Source organism: Semicossyphus pulcher, unplaced genomic scaffold (genome assembly GCF_022749685.1).
Source record: "Semicossyphus pulcher isolate SPU_LCO1_2020_fin unplaced genomic scaffold, fSemPul1.0.p SCAF_6, whole genome shotgun sequence".
Taxonomy (NCBI): Eukaryota; Metazoa; Chordata; class Actinopteri; order Labriformes; family Labridae; genus Semicossyphus; species Semicossyphus pulcher.
The window spans coordinates 19,197,070-19,224,157 of NW_027211737.1; the positions used below are offsets into that span (position 1 = coordinate 19,197,070).

The 27,088-nt window shown below is 43.7% G+C and overlaps 2 protein-coding genes across 5 annotated transcripts in view; one reads left to right on the forward strand and one right to left on the reverse strand.

Moving 5' to 3' along the window:
- On the forward strand, positions 1 to 22,900 carry homer1b (homer scaffold protein 1b). 4 transcript variants are annotated; one of them, XM_069683371.1, is made up of 9 exons: positions 1 to 638; positions 5,859 to 6,015; positions 7,723 to 7,854; positions 9,636 to 9,728; positions 12,940 to 13,088; positions 18,381 to 18,537; positions 18,766 to 18,876; positions 18,969 to 19,049; positions 19,138 to 22,899. In XM_069683371.1, the coding sequence occupies exons 1-9, from the start codon at positions 619 to 621 to the stop codon at positions 19,327 to 19,329; spliced, it is 1,092 nt and encodes a 363-aa protein (XP_069539472.1). In that variant the 5' UTR covers positions 1 to 618; the 3' UTR covers positions 19,330 to 22,899. The 4 variants fall into 4 exon arrangements, with proteins under 4 accessions (XP_069539472.1, XP_069539471.1, XP_069539473.1 ...); XM_069683370.1 differs by lacking the exon at positions 1 to 638 and having other exon boundaries at positions 5,713 to 6,015; positions 19,138 to 22,900; XM_069683372.1 differs by lacking the exons at positions 1 to 638; positions 18,381 to 18,537; positions 18,766 to 18,876; positions 18,969 to 19,049; positions 19,138 to 22,899 and adding an exon at positions 13,342 to 15,328 and having other exon boundaries at positions 5,713 to 6,015.
- LOC138610586 (junction-mediating and -regulatory protein-like) overlaps positions 21,831 to 27,088 on the reverse strand; it is an 18,191-nt gene continuing 12,933 nt past the window's right edge. Inside the window, exons 4-10 of the mRNA XM_069683369.1 lie at positions 26,492 to 26,661; positions 26,223 to 26,388; positions 25,807 to 25,976; positions 25,643 to 25,720; positions 25,460 to 25,555; positions 24,832 to 25,378; positions 21,831 to 24,738 (exon numbers count right to left, since the gene is read on the reverse strand). Of these exons, the coding sequence (XP_069539470.1) occupies positions 24,431 to 24,738; positions 24,832 to 25,378; positions 25,460 to 25,555; positions 25,643 to 25,720; positions 25,807 to 25,976; positions 26,223 to 26,388; positions 26,492 to 26,661 (1,535 nt within the window). The 3' untranslated portion in view covers positions 21,831 to 24,430. The remainder of the gene's footprint in view (positions 24,739 to 24,831; positions 25,379 to 25,459; positions 25,556 to 25,642; positions 25,721 to 25,806; positions 25,977 to 26,222; positions 26,389 to 26,491; positions 26,662 to 27,088) is intronic.

Genomic DNA, 27,088 nt, shown 5'->3' on the forward strand with positions numbered 1-27,088 from the left:
AAAGATGCATCAGAAATCGGCTTTATTATAGAAAAGCACTGGTGATACTGAGTGTGTGGAATAGATGTGGAATAGCTGTAGTCTGGGCGAGAGAGTGGGGGTGTAGCCTGTGCGCCTATGGTAATGAGAGAGAGAGGGGGAGAGAGAGAGAGAGACGCGGGTGGACAGTGTGATGCTGTGCGTTATCTTCTGGCTAAATGAGGGTTGTCTTTCCCAGTTTAGGCAGCACGGCTTCTCCACCCTTCCAGCGAGGATCTGTAGTTTACACGACAACAGCAGGACGCCTTTCGGATCTCCATTGGACCCAGCGCTGGATCTCCCACCGCGCTGCTGCTGCTGCTGCTTCTGCCGCTGCTGCTCCATCACCAACCCCTGAACGCCAAGGAAGGAGAAGACGATCTGATTTCCGTGCCATGTGCAGAACGACATGTATGTGTGATTTCACACGGTGACAGTGTAGGGGAATGGAGCAGTTGTCATCAAATTCCTGCAGACGCACCGACTGTGATACATTGAAGGCTGTCGTGTAAAGAGAAGACCTTCATACGCAGCAGCAGCCAATCCGAGAGATCAGTTTTTATTACCAGCGAGCAGGACCAGCGGTCAAGTGTCGCTATCATGTCAGCCACAACAATGGGGTAAGTGTGGTTATTATCCCACAGGGTGACTGATCCCCTGTCCCTCATTTCTGAATTATATCAGCTGCGGATGCCTCACAGGGTATGAACTTCCCTGCCATGGAAACCACAGCACGCATTACACATACTGACCCGGGTTTATGCGTAAAAATGTATCTGATTTATACGGCGTCTATTAAACCCATTAGGCAGGCTTACTTACACTTGTGATTCTGTTGAGATCTTGTGCCGGCCTTCATGTGCTGCACGATAAAACAACCAATTATGAGGCAAATTACGATGCAAATGAATCCTCTTTCCCCTTTGAACATGCTCTGTTAGGTGACATAAAAAAGACACCCAAGGCCCAACATGCTGACACTCAAACGCTGGTACAGAAGTTGCCTCATCATCAAACTTTTAGAATCAAGATAGTGGATTAATCTGCAATGATTGACAAAGTGAAACTAGCTCCTACAGGGGTATGGGTTGTTTAAATTCCCTATTAAGGCACTAGAGAGTGAATCGAGATGCTGTTTTTCTAGGTTGAACAGTATTCCCACCACCTTCATTATAGGCAGTTATGTAATTGTGAAAGAAGGCATGTGTGACAGCAGCATTTCTTTTATAATATTCTCAAACAGAGATCTGAGGTCTGATTTGCTGTACATTTTGTTCCTGCTCCAGAGAAGGTTAACATCAGAAGCAGGGGAATGTTAGCAGCTACAATGCTGCACAGGGCTCTGGTGACAGAAAGTGGCTTCCTGTCTCTATGGCAGCCCAGCGACCGCTACCTCACACATCCTCAACAACATGCATCCATCAGTGATCCGCCTAGTGCGCAGCACTGCTCATTTGCATGTCCCCTAACCCTGAGCTCAGCGGTCCATTTCCCTTACCAAGCCTGTCGTCCATTAACAGCTGTCTCCCGCAGTTCATTGTGATTAATTGCACAGCAGGAGGTTAACAATATGGCACAGGCATGGTGCGATTTAGAGGCATCAGCCAAAACTCCTGCATTAACTATTTACAATACACTGGAGGCTTCCCAGGCGCCCACTCTGCCCTCCTACAGTGTGGGCAGCACATCATTCAGCGGTCTCCCACTCAGCTGCAGCTCTCCACTGGGCCCTGCCACACTGGTGACTAACTTACTGTTATGCAACTGACTCAATGACTCAATTGATCTACAATGGAATAAATTGTAAACTGGGATTCAATGCACTCTGCTGCACACAGTGTGTGTCCTAATACGTGCAGGTGCAGATGACATGACAGCGTAGGCTCAGATATGTAGTGTGGCTGCATGTCGAGCGGTTACGGCACAGACTGATATTATATTTCACTTCCGGCCTGGTGTTTGAATACATAGCCACTTCCAGCTGTAGTGGTAATGCTACAGAGGAGAACATTAGTGTGACGAGGACTGGAGATGATTATCAAATGTCTCTCTGGTTTCCCTCACTTCCTTGGACAAATACAATCATTGCACAGATGGACTCAGTTTCTGTTGTATTTGCATGTTTGTGTGGGTGTGAGTGAGAGAGTTCGCGTTCACAGGCACATCTCAGGTCATCCAAGGCTCTCCCAGTATACAGAAACAGGAAGCTCTTGCGTTAATGACCTCTCTCTACCTTAAATAAGATCTACTTGCCTTCCAGCTGTAGTCTGTTGAATTAATGAAAAACTCTGGAATAAAGGACAACTGTTCGACAGAGGCGGGCCGGGGGTGGAGGTGGCGAGGGAAAGTGAGATCTCCTGAGATGGACTGTTTCATAATGCTTCTGTTTCACTGTCAGCGTTCGCAGAGAGAGGGGCAGCTGCACAGTTTAAGGGGACACACTGAAGTTGAAACTAAAATGCAGCCTTTTGAGGTATTAAAGGACGTGTGTGTGTGTGTGTGTGTGTGTAGGCTATGTCACAGTGTTCACATCTGTGCACCAAACCCCTGAAGCACAAGATGTGCCTTACACAACACCTGTTGCCTCTCCTTGAGCCGCACGCGTGTGTGTGCGTGTGTGTTGTGAAATGCCCCTTAGGTATTGGTTCAGTGTTGTTCACCAATCAATACCTATGTAAACATGTGTAGAGGTGAGGCGTGTGCCATATCCAACATATTTTAAAGGCTCAGTTTACCCTGATTACAAAATACAACCAATGGTATCTCGACAAGTGTACTATGTTTTTGTGTCATAGGTCATTTTTCACCTTTTGTACCAACTGAAACATGACTTTAAGGCACGGTGCACAACATCGACAGACATCACCGTAAACTGATTTCATGTGTTTGGTAGAAAATAGTTCCTTTGAAAACGGTTTGAAGGCTTTGGATTATCTAATCTCATGACTGTAAAGAATTTCTAGTTGTATTTTTCAAGTCGCGAGAAAAGGACGCTTGGGTCACATTGCTGAGTAGGCTGCCACCGCGACCCGGCCCCGGATAAGCGGAAGATAATGGATGGATGGATGGATTTTTCAAGTCAGTTTTTCTGAGTTAGAGCCAAAAATATTTCAAATTGTCTGTTTAACTCAAGTTTCTGAAATCTTGCCTACTGGCCCTTTGAATCCTAACTTACATCAGAGCTGCATATCTGTCTCTGTATCAGTCCACCTGTAGTGAAAACATACAGTTTAGTACTGTTAGGTTCAAACCTACATTAAAGCAACAATTAAAATATCAAGCTTAATAAACCTGGAAGAGATGCATCTCCATTTTAAAGGTTTACTGTAAACATAAATCATTTCAGAATTGATTAATAAAAGTCAAATCTGATGTCAGAAGGAAATGTAAGCAACATTTTACTACCAACATTATTTGCAACGGTAATTAAATACAATTCCAGAGGAGATAATTCACATAAAAGTAAATGTCCATCCATCCATCCCTCATTATCTTCATCAGCCTCCTACCGAAGTCAACCAAAACTGTGGCGGGCGCACATCCCACTCATGTGGCTGTTTGACTCTTTCACAAGCGTCTCCCTGAAAAAACTCTGATTACGTTTCCTGAAAGTTCAGATTTTAGCAGCGCAGCCACAGTTCACATAATTGTTTATACCACACTGTGTAGCAGTTTAGAGCCTCCCACTCCCTTCATCTTCTCCTCGGCGCTCTATCCTCACCAACATTCATCACCTCCTCCACGTTCTCCTCATCTCTCCCTTCTTCTCTCGCTTCGTCTCCCTCCCTCGTTCTGCCTGCCTTCTCTCTCTGTGTTTTAACATTCACGTTCCATCACCTGCCCTTGTGTCACACACTGCCCTCTGCATGCTAAACACCTCCTCCTTCTCCTCCTCTTCCTCCTCTCCTTCACCACTGATTCACATCCCACTGAAATTACCCTCTCATTTACCCCTTACTTTGAATTTATAACCTTCATTTCCCCCTTTTTCATCGACCATGTACCCTCTCAAAGTGGAGCGTGCAGCTTTTGTTTTCACACACCCTTGCATGCGCTGATAGAAGAAAGGAGTCTTTTCCCGACTGTTTTGTCCCTTTTGCTGAATCTGTGTGGATGCAATACAGCCTATATGCTGAGTTCATCGCTAGAGTGCAAAAGGATCAACCCGTTCTGAATTGACATCCACCCAATCCCATAATCGGTAACAATGTCAGGCTATGGCTTAGACCAGAATCCCAACGTTTGTAGAGCAAGCATGTACGTGTAGATACGTCTGCTTTCAATGAAGGAAAATTAACAGTGTTCCATATTTTTCTGAGAAAGCATTCTATCATTTATTTTCTTATGTTGTAAAGTTCAGTTGTAGGAGTAGGTATTGCTGGTGGGTGCTTTTTTGGAACCAAACTCTCTGGCACAGGTCTCCATGTAAAAATCAAAGCACCGGATCGTTGCTGCGTTTTGGTACGGACACAATCGAGCAACAAGAAGCGCAAAAAAATTTGCAACAGCTCCATCGAATTATGCAACGAAAAGCGATGCCTGTTGCCAAGCGGCTATTGCACAGATCATACGGACAGGCTGTGATGGTGTGATGTGTGCTGGGAGAGAGTTGAAATGACTCACAGTTCCGCCACTTACACTGCTGTCGATGATTATGATAATTCGCACACAGTAGTCCACAAGCAGCTTTGTGGAGCGACATTAATCATCCCAAATTCACTCCCTGACTTCCTATACTCCCCACATTCCCCATCATTCTCTTTCTCTTCCCGTCTAACTTCCCTCTCTCTCCCCCTCTCTCTCCCTGTCTCCATGTTTTTCTTTCTTTCCCAGTCTTGGCTAATCACACACAGGAGGGGTGCTGCTGCTGAATTTTAATATTCATTTATACAGCAAGCCTTTGATGTCCCCCATCACCCCCTCAGTGCAGTGTAAGCACTTCTCTATCTCCTGCTCTGCCAGCACTGCCAGCCCAGAATATCTCCCTCTGCACCCTGCGCTTTGAGTGTGTGTGTGTACTGACTGTAGATATTACCCAAGAAGCCCCAACAATGCTGGAATATACGAGGGCGTTATAAGAGCAAACCGAGGAGTGAGGGATAAATGCACACGGGGTAAAGGTGGCACATGAGTGATGTGTAAATGGCAGGTCAAAAAACAAAAGTATATGGTATGAAGATATAGAACTGTGGTTTGAGTGTCACACAGCGGTCAGTGTGGAATTAAGTCATCTCAAACCGAGCCAATCATCTTCTGATTTAAGCCACACAGGACAAATCCATGTCTGGCTCACACAGAAGTACAGATTTATAAATCCATCACGTCTGTGTTTATATATGCACATGCATTATGTTTGTCTGTGTGGAAACTGCAGCTCTGTGGGGTGTGTCTTTGCTGGTTAACCGTGGCCTACTGTCTATATTTAGCCTTAAACCCTCTCCTCTCCCCCCGTGCTCCCCAGTGTGACCCTCGCTCAGTGCTGCAGGCATTCCCATATCAGAGCAGGGAGAGACGGCGCTGCCTTACTCAGACACAGAAAGACAGGAAGAGTTTCATGCATTCAGTGTGTTGCTTTACAAGTACAGAGAAAATGTATGAGAGAAAGTTAAACTGTACGTAGGAACTCTGTTGGAAGGATAAGTTAGCATACAGGTCATGTAGTTGTTTGACAGCCTCTCCTTCTGTGCTGTAACTATGGAGGATGGCGAGTTGGTGATTCGCTTGTCAGGGCGATCTGACTCCCCCGTGGGCAACAGGAGTTTCGGTGCAGGCGTTGGTTATGGCGAGACGTTGGTGTTGCGGCACAAAGAGGTTCACAACTTCTTCTTCGTCCCCTTTAGGGAGCAGCCCATCTACAGCACCCGGGCTCATGTCTTCCAGATCGACCCCAACACCAAGAAGAACTGGCTGCCGACCAGCAAGCACGCCGTCACTGTCTCCTACTTCTACGACAGCACACGCAACGTGTACCGCATCATCAGCCTGGACGGCACCAAGGTGAGCAACTGATCCCGACTGTTACTGTACATCTAACACACTTTCCCATCTGCATCCATTATGTTGGTTTTAATTTTAAATTCTTTCATATCTGCCAACTGGCTATATTAAGCTGTCAAACAGCTTTCCAGGACATTTTAGTGCCACTCTGATCTGTAGAGTGTTAATGGTGTTAATAAGCTCTGCTTGGGAATCTAATGTGCAAACACATATTAAAAGAGCTCAGGATTGCAGCCTGTCTCAAGACCGACAGCTCATGTTTCATTGTGTGAATGCATATGTGTGTGTGTGTGTGTGTGTGTCTGCACTTCAAAGTCCATGCTTTATGTCTCAGGATATATTTGTGAGTGATCCAGGCGGGATATTTCTGCTGGGCACGGTCTGATAGAGGTAGGCCCTGGCATGAAAGCAGAGGGGAGTTTTTATAAGGACGGACCAATCACACACACACACTCCCCACCAGTCATAAAGAGAGAGGAGGAGGGATACAGTTAATGAGGGAAACAGATGACAGAGTGACAAGAATGTGTGTAAGGAGAAATAAGTAGAGCAACAAAGACAGAAAGGTGTGAAACCAGGTGAAGGGCTGAAGGCAGCGTCGCAGAGCGCGTGTGTGAACCATTTCTGATGGTCAATTTAGCAGCTGTCTCATATCATACAGCACTCAATTGATATTTGATCACCTAATTTAACTATTGTGTAACACGCACACTCACTGACTGCTCACTGATCATTACATATTGATGCCAGCAAGAATGTCAACCATTACACAACAGTGCAAATTGATCAGACATTAATTTGTTCTCCATTATTGTTATTTAATAAAGCGAATTATATAAGAGAGAGAGGAGGCCTTTTATTGAGGCCCATATAAGATAAAAAGATGAATTCAATATAATATGTGTGAGCCCATCTCTCAAAACCAGCACCTCATCTGTTCCCACTGGAGATGTAGAGGTGTAACAGTGGTTGTGGGGGACTATTTTCAGCAGCGTATTTTACACGCTAGTAAGTTAGCTATTACAATGAACTTGCACAGCCCCGTTCCCCCCTTATATTTTGCCATCTTGATAATGTTTGTGTATCACTCTTCCTGTTTTTCTGACGGTAGACACCTGAAGGCTTTCAAAGTAAAACTCTCGGTCGGTGTTCCAAGCATGGATTTTGTTGTGTCGGTGGGTGTAAACCTGCACGGCTGGAGACCAGAAGCTATGTCCCGTTCTCTCAGGCTTCCCCTGTCTCTCACACATAAATACAAACACATGCACTAAAAGTACAGGTGAAGTATCGGGGCTGAAACTATGATCATTTTTGTTCATATTGAATGTGTCGATTTTCCTTAAAGCCCCGGGTGATACATTCAAAGACAACCAACAGTCGAAAAATGGAAAGATATTCAGTTTGTTGATGATACATTTTCTATCAAACAGCAGTTAATTCATTAATTGTGTTTGCGCTACTGAAGAACTGAATCTGAGAGACTCAAACAGGCACTCATCAACCAGTTACAGAAAGTTAAAGTAAAGATGCAGCTGAGCTTTTATTCTGAAAAGTCTGTGTTTTTCATTCAAACAAATCAACGTTTCATCCACATTTCATCTGAAGTTTGGTTTGAATAATCCTTATCTTTGATGATCCTTATCTCTCTTATACACACACACACATTATACACACTGATGTGTATTTGTTTGACTCTTGTCCTTTCAGGCAATAATCAACAGCACCATCAGTCCCAACATGACGTTCACAAAGACCTCACAGAAGTTTGGCCAGTGGGCGGACAGTCGAGCTAACACGGTCTACGGCCTGGGATTCTCCACAGAGCATCATCTGGCAAAGGTACCTCCCCCATCCAGCCACCAACACACACACACACACACACGTGCGCCCGCACACACATGCCCACACACACACCGCTTGCACTACAAACCTTTTGGCATCAATCACACTTTTCTTCTTCTCCCCCGGTCCCTGAGAGAGGATGGCATTTCTACTTTCTTTTACTCTCGTTGCTGTAGCTTCTCTCAGAGTGTAGAATGTGCTCAGCAGTGAGCCCTAATGAGGCTTTTTCTGTGTGTGTCTGTGTGTTTATGAGACGTATGTACTGTATATGTGTGTGTGTGTGAGTAGGTGGTGGTTTCTCTCCTCTGCAGTATGATTAAGCTCTGTCTTGAACTGGGGAGGCTCACAGCATCAGTCAGAATGAAACACACACACATATCCTAAGTGTCAGGAAGGAGGGGATCAAGACGCTGATAACATTACCTGATATTAAAGTCATTTCCTGTATGATGTTACGTACTATACATTAACAAATCTGGTCATGAGACCTGGAAGTTCAGGTCAGGTTTTCTCTCCTCCCTCAACAACTACTGTTAACATTTATATTACATTTATGTTTCATTAGTGTAAAATTCTGGAAAACCCAGCAGCCCAAAGATGGATGCCGTGTTTGCTGACTATATGAGCAGATATATAATGCCTCCTGTGACTCTGGAGGGTTTAAAGTAAGGATGTATGACAACACACATTATTTTTATCCTTGTTTAAAAATAAACATTGCAAATAGGAAAAGCTTACAGTAACATATAAATGCACTTTTTATTCATGATTTAAAGTCATGTTCATCGTCAAAAATTGACAAATCAGAGAGGCCACTGAAAAAAAATTAATTTCCATAAAGATTTAAATAAAAACATCACCGTTTTCCAAACTTCTTGACTAATCTACAGCATCTTTACTTAACATGATTTCCAGTGTCTGAGGTGTATCAATTTGCAGTTTTAACAGACACCTACCAGCCAATAAGATGTATTTTCTGTGGATTAGAGATGAAATAATTAGATCCACATCTCAGATAACTGCAGAGCCAACACTCCTGGAGCACTTACACTGAGAACTACTGAATTTAGATCACTGTTCCAAGAACTATTATATTGCGCTGAAGTGAAATGATATTGAGTTACTTGTTGAGGCTCCACTAATGGCAGCCACACGACCGGCTCCAGCAGAGTTGTCAATTTGATTTCCTCACCACTCGGCTCTCTGCAGCACTGTATAATCTAAATTACTCTGTGGGAAGAGTGTCGGTGATGAACCCCACCCTAAAGGGACATTGGGGATATGTGTGCGCGTGTGCGTGTGTCAGTGTGTTTATATTTGTTCAAAGCCCCTCAGCTGAGCTCGCCTTACTGCTTCAGGCTCGCTGTGTGTATCTTTGCTCTCGACGAAAATAACCCCGAGATCAACTTCAGCCACCGACAACTTCTGATTAAAGGCACCAACTCAAAAACACAATCAAACACTCTGATTTGCTGTGTGTGCGTGTGTGTGTATTTGTAACAGTGATAGGAAGGTTACTAACGGTGACCTAGTTAGCTCATGTTTCTGCTGAGGCATTATGGGTAAGGGCCGTCTTTCCTAAGTTCAACTGTGGGTCGTTATTGGCAACAGCTTCTCCCTATCCTTCCCCTGGCTTCACGGCTGACCTATTACACACTGATCCGTGTGTGTGTGTGTGTGTGTGTGTGTGTGTGTACATGCATATAGGGCTTTACTGAACAGATTAATCCCCTTTGTAAGAATTCCGGTCCATACTGATGGCTGTTCACTGTGTTTAGTTTGCAGAGAAGTTTGCAGAGTATAAAGAGGCGGCGCGGCTCGCTAAAGAGAAGAGTCAAGAAAAGATGGAGATGGCCACGTCACCATCTCAGGTACGTCCACTATCCTAACCCCTTATTACAAAGCCTTTTTGTCAGCATACAGATGACCTGCTCTCACAGACATGTTGTGTGTAACGAACATCTGGTGAACGGGTCAGCCAAAGAGTGACTTTTCCCTTTGGTGTCATTTGGTCTGATTCATTTTCAGATAATAAAAAAGAACTTGATCGAAGAAGATTTAAGTAGAAAATGCTTTAAAAATGTTTCCAGTGGAGGAAGTATTCAGATCCATCACTTTAATAAAAACACTAATAGGGAATATTATTGTAAAAATTTGCTTAATATGCTCAGTAAAAGTGAACAAACATTTTTGCCAAATTGTACTTAAAGTGATAATCTCGAAGATTTTCATGTAAATAAATGTCTGTTAAGTCACTATCTATCTTCGAATGAGGTAACACAATGGTGATTGAGCCTATGGCCCACTGATAAAGGCCTTTGCATTTGTAGTATATAGTATTATTATGGACTGGGTGTCTGTGGCGACATTTGTGTAAAAAATCACAAGCGGCGCCCAGTTAGTGACGTGTTTTCCATCACCCAGCAGTGGTTGGTCTGCCAGAGAGGGTAGGCGGAGCCAAGCGGCTGCTTTTCTGGTCTCTGCAAGTGTTGCGAGTAAACAGTAATCTACTATGGCTGAACAAACAAAGAAAAGATCGACGACTACAGATACAACTTCAACAATAAGTGAAAATCCAAAGAAAAAGAAAGAAATTCGACGCTCAGAAGGCAAGCAGTCTAAAAATGAAAGGGACCATCAGCGAGGAAAATCGAGAGTTAGAACCGTGACAAAGGGATCCAACCGGAGATGCCTGGTTATGTGGGAAGTGTGCTCCCGCAAGTCCCATTTCTCGCCAAAGGTGCCGCCAATGACAACGTAACTGAAATCTTCAAGATAACATCTTTAAAGTATAAAAGCCCAAAGTACTAGTCATAAATATTGGCCTCACTTGTATTTTCTATATAATATTGATCAATCAATGTTCAGCATATTATTGTTTTGGCTGCAAAGTGAAGCAAAGTTTAACAGCTTGATATACAGTTGTGTATTTGAGTCCAGTCTTTACCAACCTAAGGGTCAGGCCCCTCCAAAGGCTTGTAAGATAAATCTGAGGGGTTATATAATGATTATTGGTATAAAAAAGTGATGTATATTATAATTTCTTCTTTAATTTAAGCTCTTTTGTTAAAATATTAAATTATTATACCACTTTGTGCTCAGAAAGATAAAGTCATAAAATCATCTGAGCGTTAAGAGGGGACATGTCTCTGTGGTGGAATTGCTAACTACTTACTGACATCAAAGGCACCGAAAAGGAATCCCAGCCAGACACTTCTTTTTTGTAAGGGTTTACAGGCCGAAACAGTCACAAATCACTACTTTAATATTTAGAAAAGGAATTTATTTATTATAATATATTTATTTATTTAGTTCATCATGTGTTTTTTTACAAATACACTTTTAAGCTAAAGTAAGAGGTGATGAAGTAAAAGTTTAACAGTTAAAGCACAATATTTTCTTATAAAATGTAGAAAATAACATATGATGCAAACACTCAAGTCGACTACAAGCAACTCATAATTGTACTTTAGTTAAACTTTTTAATACTTTAATCTGTCCACTACCACCTGGCCCCCTGGGAGGTCCTTACACTAAGGTTGAAAATGACAGTCCTTACATAATATGCACCAGTATCTTACATTTTCGCTGTATGTATCCACTACACACATTAAAAGAAAAAGCTGTCGAATGACTTCCCCTAAACTGGAGAGCATAATTAGTCTGTACGTCAGGTATTTGTTTGTGTGCGACTTCTTATATACGGTGTTTTAGGGCACGTGTGCGTCGGAGAGAAAATTAGTTGTTCCAGCAGCAAATCTCCAGAGAAATCTGTTCTTTAATCTGAGCGCTGTTAACAGTCTATACGTCCTTGTCTGTTCATTATAGAGGCTGGGGGAGCAGCCCCCCACTGTACTGTGCTCTATTACTTGTACTATTAATGCTGCGGCCCACATGGGCTGAAATGCTACAGCACCTTGTGCGTCCCATGGGAGGGTGTTTTTTAACGAAGCCAAGTGGACAGCTGGGCTCTCATCAGGGGTTGAAGGCTGCGTGTGCGCTGACCACCATCACACTTTAGTGACGCAACAGAAGAGATTTCTGTATGAGTGAAGCTGCAACCTTCATGCTTTAACCCTGCAGAGGTCTACTGAAGCTGCATGCTCTGTTTCTCTACTGATTGTCACTGTTTCACTCACATGCCTCCTTGCTTTCATTCTAGCCTCCAGATCCTCTTTTTTTCTCCGCTCCAAATAAACCGGAAAACATAAGAGAGAAATAATTCCGTTAAAAGAAGACGGGTAATCACAGAGCTAAATGCTATATGCTGCTCCCATTAGACCAGACCCCGGTGGAAGTGCACCATGAACAGATTTTAAATGGTATTCTAATGAATGCAGAGCGCAAAATGTAACACCAGCCATAATCTTCCTCTTATCTCCCACTTCCTTCTTGTCCATTAGAGACGTACAGGCAGTGTCATTGTGCTACTGTATTGTGCCCGAACTCTGAGTCTTAATGGCTTTGTTTTATGTACGAGCAGCAGCTAAATGATTTGTCTCTCGTATAATTCCGTGGTTGTATGGGATATAAAGATAAGCATTAATCTGTAATTCCCAGTGCTTTAGTAAGCTATTTATTGGCCTATAGGCATGTGGAGCTGCTCACTAGAGGCTCAAGTTTTTAGCATCATAGCAAGAGCTTTATGAGTGTCAGAGATGGCCCCTCAGACTGCTGTTAAAACACAAAAATACACCTGAACGGTTTCTAATGTCAACTCCTTATAGGAAGGGTATGATTCAAAGAATGTCTTTCTTCTTCACACCTTGTTGGTTAGAAGAGCTTGTAAGGTCACTTGACTATAATATTATTAATATTTATGAAAAATAACATGATAAATAAATGCCAAACGTTCCTCGTTCCTGTTTGTCAAACATGAGGATTTTCAGCTTTTCTCTGTTTTCTAATCGTTATAAATTAATTATCTCTGAATTTGTTTTGTAAATTACACTTGCCTGCCTAACTTAGCAGGACTAAAATTGTCAAGATAAATGGAATTTTGAATATATAATTTCATGTTGTACTGATTATTTGATGGCTGAATTACAATGACCGCTAAAAAAAACTCTCTTTCACATTTAGGAGTCTCCAGGAGGTGAGCTCTCGTCACCTTTGACCCCGGTGACTCCGCCCATGGAAAACATCAACGGTACAGATGAAATCTGCGACACGACTCCCAACTCAGACACCCCTCCAGGCCCTGCGCAGAACGCGCTGGCATTCGCACACAGGTACATCCCAAGTTCTTGTACTGTGTCATCATGTTAAGTACAGCCTGACCATATCACGCTCTGTGGCAGTCACTTTTAAAAAATACTAAAAAAGATAAAGTAAATGAATCTCTCTTGTGTTGTGAAGCACAGAAATATACACCTCTCTTCTTCTATGTCTTTCTTTATGTCCGCTCACCTCTATATGTTGCATGTCAGCATGGTGGTGAACTCCCTCTATTCACTGCTGCTCTCTCGTGTCTTTCCTCTCTAGGGGGCAGTTTAAGACATGTCGGGTCTGCTCTTTCTGATAGTGATGTCATTACAAGTCCTGACTACTGCGACATCATTACTACACAAAACAAAAAAAATGTTAAGGCACAAACCTTCACAAATATAAGAGCCTGATTGCAGGTGAAAAACAGAGAGGGTTTTCTTTTACAAAAAACAAACAAACAAATGTACTGCCAGTTTACTAACTGCTAAAAAGTAAGCTAACAGCAGCATGCCATTCACCATATTTACGCAGCGGCCATTTTCCGCCAACGTTACACTTAGCATGGGAAGCTCAAATGTCGAAAACTTCTGTGTCCCTGGTTTGCAAGTTGTATAAACGTAAGGTATCTGACAAATAACTATAATTTCATGGCTTCTCGATAAATCAACAACTTAAAAGGGAAAATCTGAAGCGTTACTGGGCCATATTTTTAAGTACTGATTAGCCCATTAGCTACCGTTTGACAACAGCTTGCCTGAGTAAATCACTACTTTAATATTTTACCACTTCCCAGCTAACATTACTGTTTGATTACTTTTTTTTACAAGATAGCACAGGAAAGGTGTTAATTCCTAGCCAGTGATGTTAGCTAGCTAAAGGTAATGTTACCTAGGAAATGGTTGAATTCTTAAGTTAGCTGCTTTGTCTTAGCTGTCCCAGTGAGTTTATAAATATGTTGTTTTGATAGCCCGTTAGCTTAAAACAGCTCAGTCACAACAGCTAATGTTAGCATGACAACAGTTCCTGGGTAGCGCAACTGTTAATTGCATTGGCTGTTGTCAAACCCTAGGTAGCGCTAGCTAAGGTATTAAATATGTTGTTTTAACTTGAAATATGGCCTCATGTCCCTTCAGATTTTCATTATGTTTTGTCTTTCAGTTGCTGTTCAATCGGCGATCAGTGAAATGATAAAGAGTTTTCAGAATCCCTACATTTATACGACTTACAACCTGGAACACAGCAGTACGACATTATAACAGCATGTGAGCCTCCCAAACTGAGTGTGACGTTAGAGAAAAATGGCCGCCATGTGAATATGGTCAATTGCTCCAGTTAGGAGGAATATGGGTGCTAAGAATTAAATCAGTGACATTTTTACTCCAACACTGTCACTACATATGGACCAGCAAAAGATGTCGCTTTGAGTGTTCCTCGGGAATGAGGAACTTTTAAAGTTATTATTTTGTCCAATCTGAGCATGCTTGGTAAGGAATCTTACCTACATTTACTTACTTTACTTACTTTATGTTTGCCTACTGCAATGCAATAAGAATTTTTAATGCAAATTCAAATCTTTTGACTTTTATGTTGTTGAAATGTGTGACCGTGTCACCTCTATGCATGCACCAATGCAGCACTGCTGTTGTATACATTCCTGATGTCTTTGTGTCTGTTTGCAGACTTGATATTGAAATACTTCATATTACTTGTGATTGTCAGAACTGTAGATTGTATAAGGTAAAGAGGTCAAAGTTCCATGTGTATATTTTTGATTTTTGTACTGGCTTTCTGAAGAGGTGTGGCTGTGAGGCTCATCACCAAAAAGTGTCGATGAAGCGTTTATGTAAGACTTATATAACATACTGTGGGCAGTGGGAGGCAGAGAAAGAGCAAGACAGATAGACACACTGTGTGTGTGCGTATGTGTGTGTGTGTGTGTGTGTGTGTGTGTGTGTGTGTGTGTGTGTATGTGTCATAAAGAGGGAAGAGAGAGTCTGAATATGAGTCACTGATACCTAAACATCCACCAACTGCACAAATGCTCACTACAATAAATAAACTGAACAGGAGGGTATGGACTCTGACTCATTAGAGTGAGTGAACTGTTATTTCTCAGGAGAGTAAATGTTCCTTATATCTACTGTCACCTGTAGTCGACTGTACACACAGGTCTTTTCTTTTGTAAAATCTCTGTAATCTTGTGCCAGTCATTTGACTATTTCTCTGGTTACGACTCTTATTAATTAAAGATTTCAATCAATTGCTTAATGTATTATTAGTCTTTTTTTGGGTGTGTGACAGAAGAATTAACGCGCTTTTAGAGATTTAAGATTACTCTAGAGATTTAAAGAGACAACGCTTTTTTATTAGTGTATTTAAAAGTCTGTAAAGCTCAAGTGCAAATGCTTAGAAATCCCTGCCGCTACATCATGAACTCTGTGAGGCTACACAGCTCTGAGTGTGCAGTGAGAGCAGAATGTAGAGAGGACACCCACTGCCTGCTGCAGCCCTGCTGCTGATGTGTCTATTAATGCTGCATGCGTGGGAGACGGGGTCGACTCTCGCCATTTGCAGTGGCAGGCATGGACGTATCAGAAAACCTCCGTCTCACATTTTCTCAGAGGCATATGCAGAGAGGGTAGAAGCTAGGCCCGTCCCAATATCTTAACACACAAGCCATGTTTTTTATCTTTATTAGTCATACTCAAACGAACAGCTCACGTGTTTAAAACCTTCACAGTGGCTCTGCGTCTCATGTGCTGCAAACTGCAGTTAAAATGTATTTTATGTCAATTTGTGTAACAATGTGTGAGCTTGTTGTTGATTTAACAGCTCAAAGAAAATAATAAAAATATTTCACACACCTGCACAAACAGAGGTTATAGTTTGCTGTCTTTTTGCACCAGACCTGTATGATGGTCTTTGGTTTATTTCTCTTCCATTTGTCTGGAATCATATGATGATTTATCGTTATAACATATACTCCACACTGCTGTGTCGTGGGGCTGTGTGGGCAGGTATGAGTGGGTGCACAGGGTAGAGGAAGAGGCAGGGGGATGAGATACACGCAGGGCTGTGAGAGGGTTTTTTATATCGCAGGCTGTAGGCGTGTTGGCAGGTCTGCAGAGGAGTCGTTTGAGTGGTTTTATGAATATTGGCAGACCTTTTGTGGGACTGCTTTGGCTGTATGTGAATGGTTTTTGTAGCGTTGGAGGATGTAGGTGTCTGTCGGTGGGTTTGTGGTAGGCTTGTGTGAACGTAGACGTACCGATGTCATACGTCACGGTGCCAGGAGCACCTCCGTTCCTCCAGTGCTGCCATGGCAACTGCTCTGGCTCCCCGCTTCTGTGAGGAGAAAGAACCTACCTGACAACGCTCAGCGGTCAGGGCACGGCAGAAGCACAAACCTTTCAGAGTCAAACAAGTTTATATTTTTGTGTTTGGAAGCTTTATTGAGCCTGGGAGCAGAATGACACTTCACATTGTGAAGTAGTAAAACACAAAGCAGAGTGTTGATGTTTTATTAAAGAGTCACGGGGAATTGGCAGTGTGTACAGGGCAAGTGCAAACAAAAAAATCCTCAGTTATTACAGAAAACACACAAATATTTTAAACAAGTTTGAAAGTGCAGTAAAAAAATATCTCACAAAAGCAGGTCCTGAGCTTGTTTGATTTAATATTGTTCACATGAAAACAAAAGAGATACAGAAAACTGTTTAAAATGATTGCAATCCTTTGTAGCAGAATTTATGATTTTAAAACATTTATCTAAAAAGTGCAGAAAATTACCAAACAATTTCACACAGGAAACACAAAAGAAATCTTCACTTCAACATACAAGTGGTTCTTGCAGAATTCAAATAAAATTCCATGCTGATCAGCAACTTAAAAACATGATAAAAAAATAAAATCCTCATGATAAGACTTTAATATTTACAACATAATAACTCCATCAGCTCAGTGACACAGCAGCAGCTAACTTACCCTCCATGTGTCTCACACACCTTCAGCTCGTCCTCACCGTGCTCGGGTGCCCTCCTGAAACCTTTCAGCCACAATCGTTTAATGAAGACGAACACCGGTGTCAAAACGTCTTGCACTCTCTCCTCTCCTCTAAATCTCCCTCCATCACTTTCCCTCGCTGTCTCCGTCTGTCTCCATCTTCACATCTTGACGTCTCTCCTGCTCTCCTGCTCTCCGCGCTGCTGTGTGGGGTTTATACATTGGCGGGGCTGCGTGCCTTGGTGACAGCATCACTCCATGTGTGTGTGTGTGTGTGTGTGTGTCAGTTGATATGTGCATGTGTAGGATGAAGTGTCGTCTCCCTCCTATGCGTCACACACGCAGACAAACTTGCTCTCACAGAGGGGGCGGCTGTTGTGTAAGAACTGAAGGCGCCGTGGGAGTCCGGAGTGAATTAGATCTGGGCTTTCTCTCTTTTACACTTCACAGAGTGGGTGTTATGTTATAGTGGAGTGCTGCTGCAGTGTGAGTGAGTGTGTCAGTGTGGGGGGGCGGAACAAAAGTGAAAACAACATTTTTATGGGTCATACACAGACCCCCATCACTCCTTGAGCGAGCTAAGCTTCCTTTTGTGTTTGTCTGTATGTGCGTCCACTGCTGTGAGGAATGACTGCGAGGTATGTAGGAGTAAGAGCTCCTTTTCAAAGCAACTTGACTCCATGTCAGCACTCCACAACGTTTGGGTCTCTCATACATTCTCCCGCCTGAGGTAGACATTATGTGAGAGACAGAGTGGGCATTACGTAAATCTTAAATGAATGCCTGCAGTGCTTGCATCTAACTGGGGAGATGCACAGCGGAAGCAGGAACTAGATCTTATATCCAATATTACACCCTGAGCCACAGACGACCCAGCCAATATGGAAGCATTTTTATTCCACCAGCCGTTTTCTCCCACATATAACCCTCCATCATAAATTCACTTCAATCGCATTCAATCACTTATCCCTTATCTCTCATCTCATCTTCTCGTCTGTGAGTAGCTGGACCAGATTAGGCTCCAGCCAGTCTGAGGATATAATCTCAGATTACAGGGCATGGGGCAGACAGATGCACTCACATCCACTGGCCAGGAAGTACCGACCCCCAACTTGAGTGTCTGTCCATGTATGGATAGATGGACTGGCTGAAACAAAATGGTTCTGAAAAATGAATCTTTTGAATTAATTTTCAGATTTTAATCAGACAGCACGAGTTTTCAGATGCACACATCTTAGATCCACGCTGTAAAACACGAGCATGAATCAGGTTACGGTTGTGGTTATCTGACGCTTTGTCCCTGTGTTCTGCAGCCCGGCCATGACAAAACACTGGGAGGCTGAGCTGGAGGCGCTAAAGGGGAACAATGCCAAGCTAACGGCAGCTCTGCTGGAGTCCACAGCCAACGTCAAACAGTGGAAACAACAACTGGCCGCCTACCAGGAGGAGGCCGAGAGACTACACAAACGGGTGAGGGATGGGACGCAGACAGGCTTGCATGTGTTCCTGTGTGATTAACTCATTCAAAACAGAAAGGAGAGATCATTAGGAGGGGATGGTGTGAAGTGAAGATGAGAGGATGGAAGAGAAACAGAGGGGTGAGATGAGTGTCGGCATGAGGGAGAATAAAGAAGAGCTGGTCTGGAAATGAAAGATCAGGGTCTGTCTTCATGGATCTAAGTCTTTCTGTCCTTTTAGGTGACTGAGCTCGAGTGCCAGAGCAACCAAACTCCAGTGATCAAATCCCAGAAGACTGAGCTGAACCAAACCATAGAGGAACTGGAGAATACGCTTAGGGATAAAGAAGAGGTGTGTGTGTGTGTGATAGGATTGTAATGGCTCATGTAACAACAGCCTACATTCGTGTTGCGCAGCCTTTTAATCTGTTTTATGTCCTCCAGGAAATGGAAAAGTTGAAAGAGGAACTGGAAAACATGAACGACCTGATGGAGCAGAAAGACACTCTTACCCAGAAACTTGAGGTGAGCGATACAAAGCGGTATGAAAACTATTCCCTGAAGAACAATTAACACAAACCTGTCAACTTTCATCATTTCCTTCCTTCTCCAGGAGACGGAGCTGCGCGGCCGGGTGCTGGAGGAGCAGCTGGCGGGGGCCGAGCAGCGGCTAGAGGAGAACCAGGAAGAGCAGGAGAATTTCAGGAAGAGCCTGCGGACGCTGCTGGAGCTGCTGGACGGCAAGATCTTTGAGCTGACGGAGCTCAGAGACACCTTGGCGCGGCTCATAGAGGAGGCCAGCTAGAGTCAGAGCTCCCTAATCTACACAGACAGAGCCATATGATAATTTACAACCTTACACCAACAAATCACCCACACTAATCCCACCGTCTGAACCCAGCCCTACACGTTACGATACACCGTACAATACACTGCCCCAATTCTAGTTTTGCTCAAAAAGGGCAGCTAACCCCTCTTTTATACCTTGCAGGCATCAAGCTCCAACCAACCGCAGTTACTCCTGTAGTTCAAGACATCGCAGGGACTACCTCATCTTGCCTTCTGATTGGCTGGTGTAGGCATAACCTCGGTTGAATTGATTCCCCAAGTCATAAAGATGCCACCGCAACTGCCCCCCCAAACCCACGCACCCACACACTCACAGAGTTAACTTGAGAACTGTGCCTCAGTGCCATCTGCTGTTTGACGGGGAGAGCTGCAGCACAGCTTGCAGCCTCACAACATCACACACAAACACCCCCTTTTTCTTCCTCTCTAAACTGCCCCCCCAAGGGGAATGTTGAAAGTCATGTGGAAATAATTGCTGTTAAGACTCAGAGAACTGCGCCAAAGCTGCCAAATCCCCCCAAAATATTGTCCTCTGACTAGCAGATGCTTTGATCCAAAGTGACTTACTGAACAGAGAAACAGAGTCCCACGTTTGAGCTCGGGCTGCCAGCGGAGTGTCACTCGAAAACAGAGAAACAGAAGACGGCGCTCAACAAACCCATCGGTCTTACCTTTTGGCCTGGACACGCGAGGCTGCTGGGAAATAAAGTTTCCTTCTCCATTTGAAATGAATGACTGCTATACTATATCCACCGCCCATTTAAACCCTACATGATAGATGAGTATTGATTCTTCCAGAGGCATTGTTCATGCCACACAGAAATTTTAGATCTGACATAAGAATTCCTGTATCCAGACTGCTTCCACCGTCACTGACATCTGACCTGTCTTCCTGCCAAACTCAGTGTGTGTGTTCCCCGAACAAGGCCTGACCTACGACTTAGCGTGTGCCTTTAAAGCACACATGCATGGACACATGTTTGTATATAAAATGTGTGTGTGTGTTTTGTGCTGTGAGAGAAAGACCCTGTTTTTGGACATCAAGGCCTACACACACACACACACACACACACACACTGAGCAATACCAGACAGGCTCTATATGACACCTCTATGTAACTCTATCAGGTACTCTACTCAGTGGACTCATGCAGATAGGTCAAATGCAACTCAGCTGATCCCCCCCGTCCAACAGAAAGTGTACTACTGTTGACCGCGAACCTGTGTGGCAGCCCTTTCTGGAAGAAGTAGTGCATCATGAAGGGCTTACAGAGTGTCATCCAAGTGTTCGTAGATCTCCACCCTCAGTGAAACTGACCACAGATTTTCACTCCTCACGGGTGAACACAGAACTGTACTCAGTTTCTATTCTTTTTTACACAGGATATAACACTAATGATATAATAACAGATCTGTATAGGACAACTTTCTACTCATGACGCCAATTGTAAATGAATGGATGGATAACTCAAATGCAGTAACACCCTGCAGTGGCTTATTGTTGTGTATTAACCCACGGAAAAGTATTGCATAGTCATTATAGAGTATCTAGTCTGTAGGTAAACAATGAAAACCTCTTGGATATATATTCAAAAATGCGTAACAACACAATGTAAACACATAGTGTTAAACATTTTGTACCAAATAATGTATACAGCAGCCCCCTTTTCCAGTAAAATCAAAAACTGTACCTTCAAATCTCTCCCTCTGAAATCACTTTATTACTCTAAAGTTATATCCTCACATGAAATGCTGCTTATCTTACCTTTCTATTGAGCACCCTGTTTGCACTGTGTTATTACACTGTTGTAACTTCATTATATATAAAGAGATTTGCATTCAATACTAGCACAGCATTATTCTGTACTTTTTGTAGGTAGTGACACAGGTTAATACACTGGAATAAGACCCATGTTGAGGGAGAAGTTACCCGTTTTTTTCTTTCTGGTTTAACTTTGACAGTCGAATGACAGAGATGGAAAACCTTAATATTAATGCTATTGTTAATGAATGCCTTTGTACAGTAGTGGATAAGAAGCTTTTCATTCTCCTGTTTTGTAACTTATGGTATTTAAATGTAGGTATTATTATTGTATTTAGAGGTATGAAAAGACTGGCAATATTTTTGACTATTTAAAGTAATTTTGAACTCATGATATTAAAGAGGTACCTCAGGCTAATGATGTTCGTAGATTGGTGAGACGTGTGTGTTTGCAGGTGAAAGGATTTACCAAATGATCAGGAGACACACCTGTTGGTGCTGCAGACAAACTTAATCCTTTGTCGAGTTCAAACAAAGACAGAGAACACACCTATGTGAACTGAGAAATGCTATGTTTTATATTCAAATACAGTGACCGCAGAATTCAGTGTGTGCAAATGGCTTTTGTTCTGTTTTTTTTTTTTTTTAATGGAAAACATTATTTAACTAAATAATTCAGCAGTGAAACGGACCATCTCAGAATTTGCTTCACAGATTTTATTCAAATGCAGGGGACACGTTGTAAATAAAAAAAGGTCTGAATAAATGAAACTAGAAGGACTAAAGGCAGACAGGTATTTTTGGAACAGTGTGTCTACGCACGGCTGTTTAAACAACTGCAACATTGAATAAGTACTTTGTTTTAGGCCATCAATTTGGACTAATTATCACCCATTTACTTTGACATACTTTTCTTTTACTTGTCTGGATTGATATTGCACTTCTCAAGTGACAGACGGGTCGTACAGTCAGCCTGCGTGGTCAACAGGTCGACGTTGGAAACGTTTAGAAGCTTACACATCACAAAATGATTTGGCTTGAAATGCTTTGGAGAAAAACAGGAAACAAACAAGGCAATGAAATGCAGTGTAAATAACAGTTAGCTGTCAACGTGTGTCGAGGTCAGTTATAAGTGGAGGACAGTGTCAAACACATGACAGTGTAATTCTAAGGTGATAGTTGATCCATGCCAAAGCCTTCGTGTGAGCCTAGTTTCTCAGAAGTTTTGAGCACATCGTTGATCATTGTTCAGAGGAACAACTTAGACCTGAGCGCTGACATCTGCAGGGAAACTCAGTTTTAACAACAGTGAGTCAGATAAGGGTGGGTAAGGTTAAAGTTAAGAGTCAGGTCAGAGTTAGAAGTCTAATGCTACATGATGAGGGTACCGTGGTATAACCTTGTGCTGACAGTGACAGTACACATGTAAAAGTGCCTCAGGTGTGCTCTACAAGGAAAATAATGAACTCTCTTAAGCGCTGAGTTATTTTTAAGGTGTAGAATGTGAAATATACTTAACACCTGTTCTTTATACACTTTTTTGTCTGCTTCATAATTAACCTGCAAATGGCTCTCACAGAAGAACAAGAGGAAAGCTTTGCATCAAAGCTGTGTCAGAGTGCATGCCCAGGCTGTCCCACGCTCTGCAGTATCTTTTTCCATACGTGTGCGTGTGCTGCTCAGCATCCACTGGTCCTTCCATCACAATTTTATAGGTCCACACATTGTTCAGTGCTTTTAAACTTCTACCACAGATATAATCTTTCACCAGTGACTGAAAAACAAAAGAAAAAGAGTTTCTGTACAGTGAGGTGTTTTGAATTTGTACAGTGTACCATGAAAGTGCTGGAACCATCTCTTTAAAACAAATACTCTCGAGTAGATGTTGTGGACTCACTTTGACACTGAAACGTTTCATCACGTTGGCTGAGTTCGGGGCGTGAGTCTATGTGCGCATGAGCATCTGTGAGTAACAGACCTCCTACTGGGCGCTTCTGCCCACTGTGTGCGGAGAAAGAAGCTAAAACAGAGGAGGGAAAGTGAATAAGATACCCGGAGAAACCGCATCAATTACGACCGCCTGCTCGACGGCCCACAGTGACTCCCCGCGGCGCTGAGAGTATCTAACCTCCCACCAACCATCCATCATTCAAACAAGCGTGACCGGTTTCACATTGCCGTGACTATCCCACATACGAATGGTGGGAATCACCCACCATGTGTGCCCACACTTTACAAAGAGTACTCACACTTAACATGACCTCAACCTCGCTAAAAGAAACTCTGCAGCTCTGCTATCGATCCTTCATCTCGCCCTCTCCTCCTCTCAGTGACCAGCCTCTGCTCATGAGATGCGGAATCAAATGATAAACTTATTATGACTCCTCACATCTCCCACCGGCCTGGCCATATGCTCTGGTCCGACAGATGGGTCGATACATATTCCCTCATCCGGAGAGGGGTGAGAGTTGGGGATAGTGAGGCCGGAAGAGGACACGAGAGGGGGAGGGGCATGGATCTGATGTGACAGACTACAGGATTTACAGTCTTGTCAATGTCAGATTAGACAAGCAGTGGTCCTGATACTGTCTGACACTTACACGCTCACATGTGGCAGGACAAACCAGCTGTGCAGCATAGTGTGGCTCAGTCATAGTGCACAGGTTGAGAGTAAACAGAGGTGGTGTTTGATGCTGTAATGGATGACAATCTGGACTGTTAATCCAGTTGAAATCTCAGTGGGATTTTCTATTTATCTTTTAATCCCTCACATGACCCCAAATTATCAACCACACACGTCACATTTTGTTGTTACAGATACAGTTTCTCATTTCATGCTTTTTTGGGGGGGTATGGACAGAAATCACACACCCGGCTTTCACTGTGTGGTTTTCAGTGACACAAATGACCGTCAGTGCAGAGTTAAAAATGTGTCATGTGCTGTTTCTGAAGCCGCAAAGGGCCAGTGCAGAGCTTTTAGTACACGTGAAAAAGACGAACCTGGCATTATTACAATCTGATTACATGAATAAACCCACAGTAACATTAAATTGATATAAGACAAATAATGTCCTTGATGATGGTGAATGTGGTGTGAAACACACATGAACAGGTTGACCGTAGACCTTTGGAGCATTTGGTGAACTTGGTGACAGTTTGATTCGGGCCCTGTTAAAGTCACAGGGTACATGTGTGACTGGGCTGTTTTTTCTTGTGTGTGTGTGTGTGTACAGTACAGCGCAGTAATGTAGTGTGTGTGCAGTGCCAAAAGGATGCAGTCATCTATGTCTAAGCCCCTAGCTTTCCCAGTCAGGGCCGGCCAGTCCGTCGTCGTCTGAGTCAGACTCTGGTGAGGCCTCCTTGATTCGGCGCAGCGCCTCATGGATGCTCCTCGTCAGGGGGTCGGTGGAGGCCGGGAGCTCTCCCTGGTCCTTTCTTTCTTTTCTGGGGACGCGCCTCAGTTTGACCCCCTTGCGAATCTGCGCCAGGATGCTGTTGGGGTCATCGTCTCCATTGGAAAGAGGCAGGGACCGCTGGTCGACCTTTCTCAGGTGGAAGCTGCCTCTCTTAAGGGAGGCCAGCACCTCGTCCATGGGTGAACTCACTGCACACAGGAAGAAAAGAGGAAGAGAATATGATTTTCTACTGTATCTGGTTCATTTAATATAGCCTATACAGGTGCTAATAACTCTTGTACCTCTTCTGCTGTGGGAGTCAAACTCCGGAGTCTTCTTCAGCTTTTTCCGGGCGCTAACCAGCTGGCTGCTGTCAAAGAAGCGAGGGATAAACGGACCCAGTGGGGAGAGGCAGAGCTCTTCTGCTGCACTCTTCCCCTCAACCTTCTGCCCATGCCGACCCGGGCTCTCAGAAGGTGACAACTCCTCCCTCGTTGGCAAAGGCGGTGGAGGGGGAGGGGGAGGAGGAGTGGAGATGGGGGATGCCAGTAGTGAGGACAGTGAGCAGGGAGAACAGGAGGAATCTGCGGGACTGGGCACAGGCAGCGGAGGGAGGGATGCCGTGTGGGCCGTGACAGGCTGAGTGGTGAGCGTGGAGCCGGGGCTGGGGTCCGTCTGAACACTGGTGCTGAGACGCAGCGGCTGGCCATGCGTCTGGACACAGACCGAGTCCACAAGCTCCTCCCTCTCGCTCAAGCTACTCATTTCCATGCTCCGGCCGCGCTCTCTCCTTCTGGTGTGGGACACGCGCAGTCGAGTGGATTTCAGTATCACCTGACCTGGGTACCGCTAAATGAAGACACAAAGTGAGAAATAAATTAGTAAGAAAAAAAAAGTTATTTAGACATAGAATTACACAAGGACACATACTTGCTTGAAAGTGCGCAGCCTGTCCAGAGTTTTCTGTCTCTCCTGACTAACTCGGCTGTTCTTCCTCTCCTCGTCTTCCTCTTCTTCATTTTTCAGCTGAAACATTTACAGATATATAAAAGGAGACCGTTACTGACAGTACTTCAGAGGTATACAGGCACATCATTATAACAAAGGCTCTACCTGTAAGACCTGGTGCGAGTCTTTGTGCAGGGTTTGACGTTTCTGCTGTTTTTGAGTGTGGCTCGATACACAGATCTCCTGAAGAAAGGTGGGAGAAAAGTACAGTCAAACACGTATCCACACAAAAGTGAAACTAAGTGTGATTGTGAGTAAGGTGTACACACCTTCTTGTTCCTCAGATAGGAGCGCTTGGCAGTGATGCGCCCCCTCCTCGCCTCCAGCTGTCGAGCGCTGACCTGAAGTCTGCGCAGCTCTTCTCTCTCTGCAGTATCGTCTTGTGTTATAGCATCTGCGCTTTCAAAGGTGTCATAGTAGACCACCTCATCCTGACGCTCTGAAAACCAACGGAAATATATAAACCTGTTTGGATGCACCGCTGCGTATCTTTTATGGCTATGATAGACATCACACACGAGTAATATAATGAATACTAGTGTCTAGTAGTGCGTTCATGCACGGTCACAAGTGTGAAATAGTTTGTAGAAGAAAGTATGTGTCGGGACTGTCTTGAAAATAAGATACGGCATCTCAAGGGCAGCATCTCTGGTCCAAAACCAGGAAATACATTTGGACAAAATACCTGTCATCTGTCTGCGAATGCTGTCTAGTTGAGCGGTGAGAAGCAGCTCTTCACACTGTAGTATCTCAGCCTGGATGTCGTACAGTCGGAGCTGGAGCTCATAGTACTGTGTCTCCATGTGGTCTAAGAGGGCCATGGCATCTTCGCTGCTACACAAACTCTGCATCTAAGAGGACGCGACACAAAAACATGGTTACAGGACAGCTGTGTGTGTGTGCTTGTACGTCTGTGCATATGTGTTTTATATGTTGTGAATGTTACAACCACACCTCCTCTCGAAGTGTGTGTTTCCTCTGCTCCAGACGGATCTCCCTGGCTCTCTGGAGCTGCAGAGTCTCCTTGGCCACAGAGTAGCGGAGTCTCTCCATTCGCTCCACGGCTGCTGTCCATGAAGATTTACCAAATTTACGCTGGTCCACCTTCATGCGCTCATACAACCCTACACAAACACACGAACACGCACACACACAGACAAAATAAAATGTACTGGTGAACTGAAACCTCTACAAAGGTTTAAGTTACGTGTTCTCACGTTAAAGTGAGTCAACAACACAATCAAGTGTCACACTGATGACTGCAGCCTCACAGGAGTAAATCTTCATAACTAAAATGTGGAGGGAGACATCTATTGGCCACCTTTGGACATTGCAGCTTTTCTCACTCCAGTTTGTACTTGAAGCCTCTCATTTATTAGATTTTTTAATTGGATAAGTGTAAAATAATAAAGAGGCCAATCAGTAGTGTAAAATAACTGGTATAAGCAGGGGCACACAGGGTAGTAACTCTGCACAGAGACGCTCTGCTGGCAGAGCTGTTTGATCAATACGTTGTCCTTGTTTCCTCCTGTCCCTGTCAAAGCACGGCTG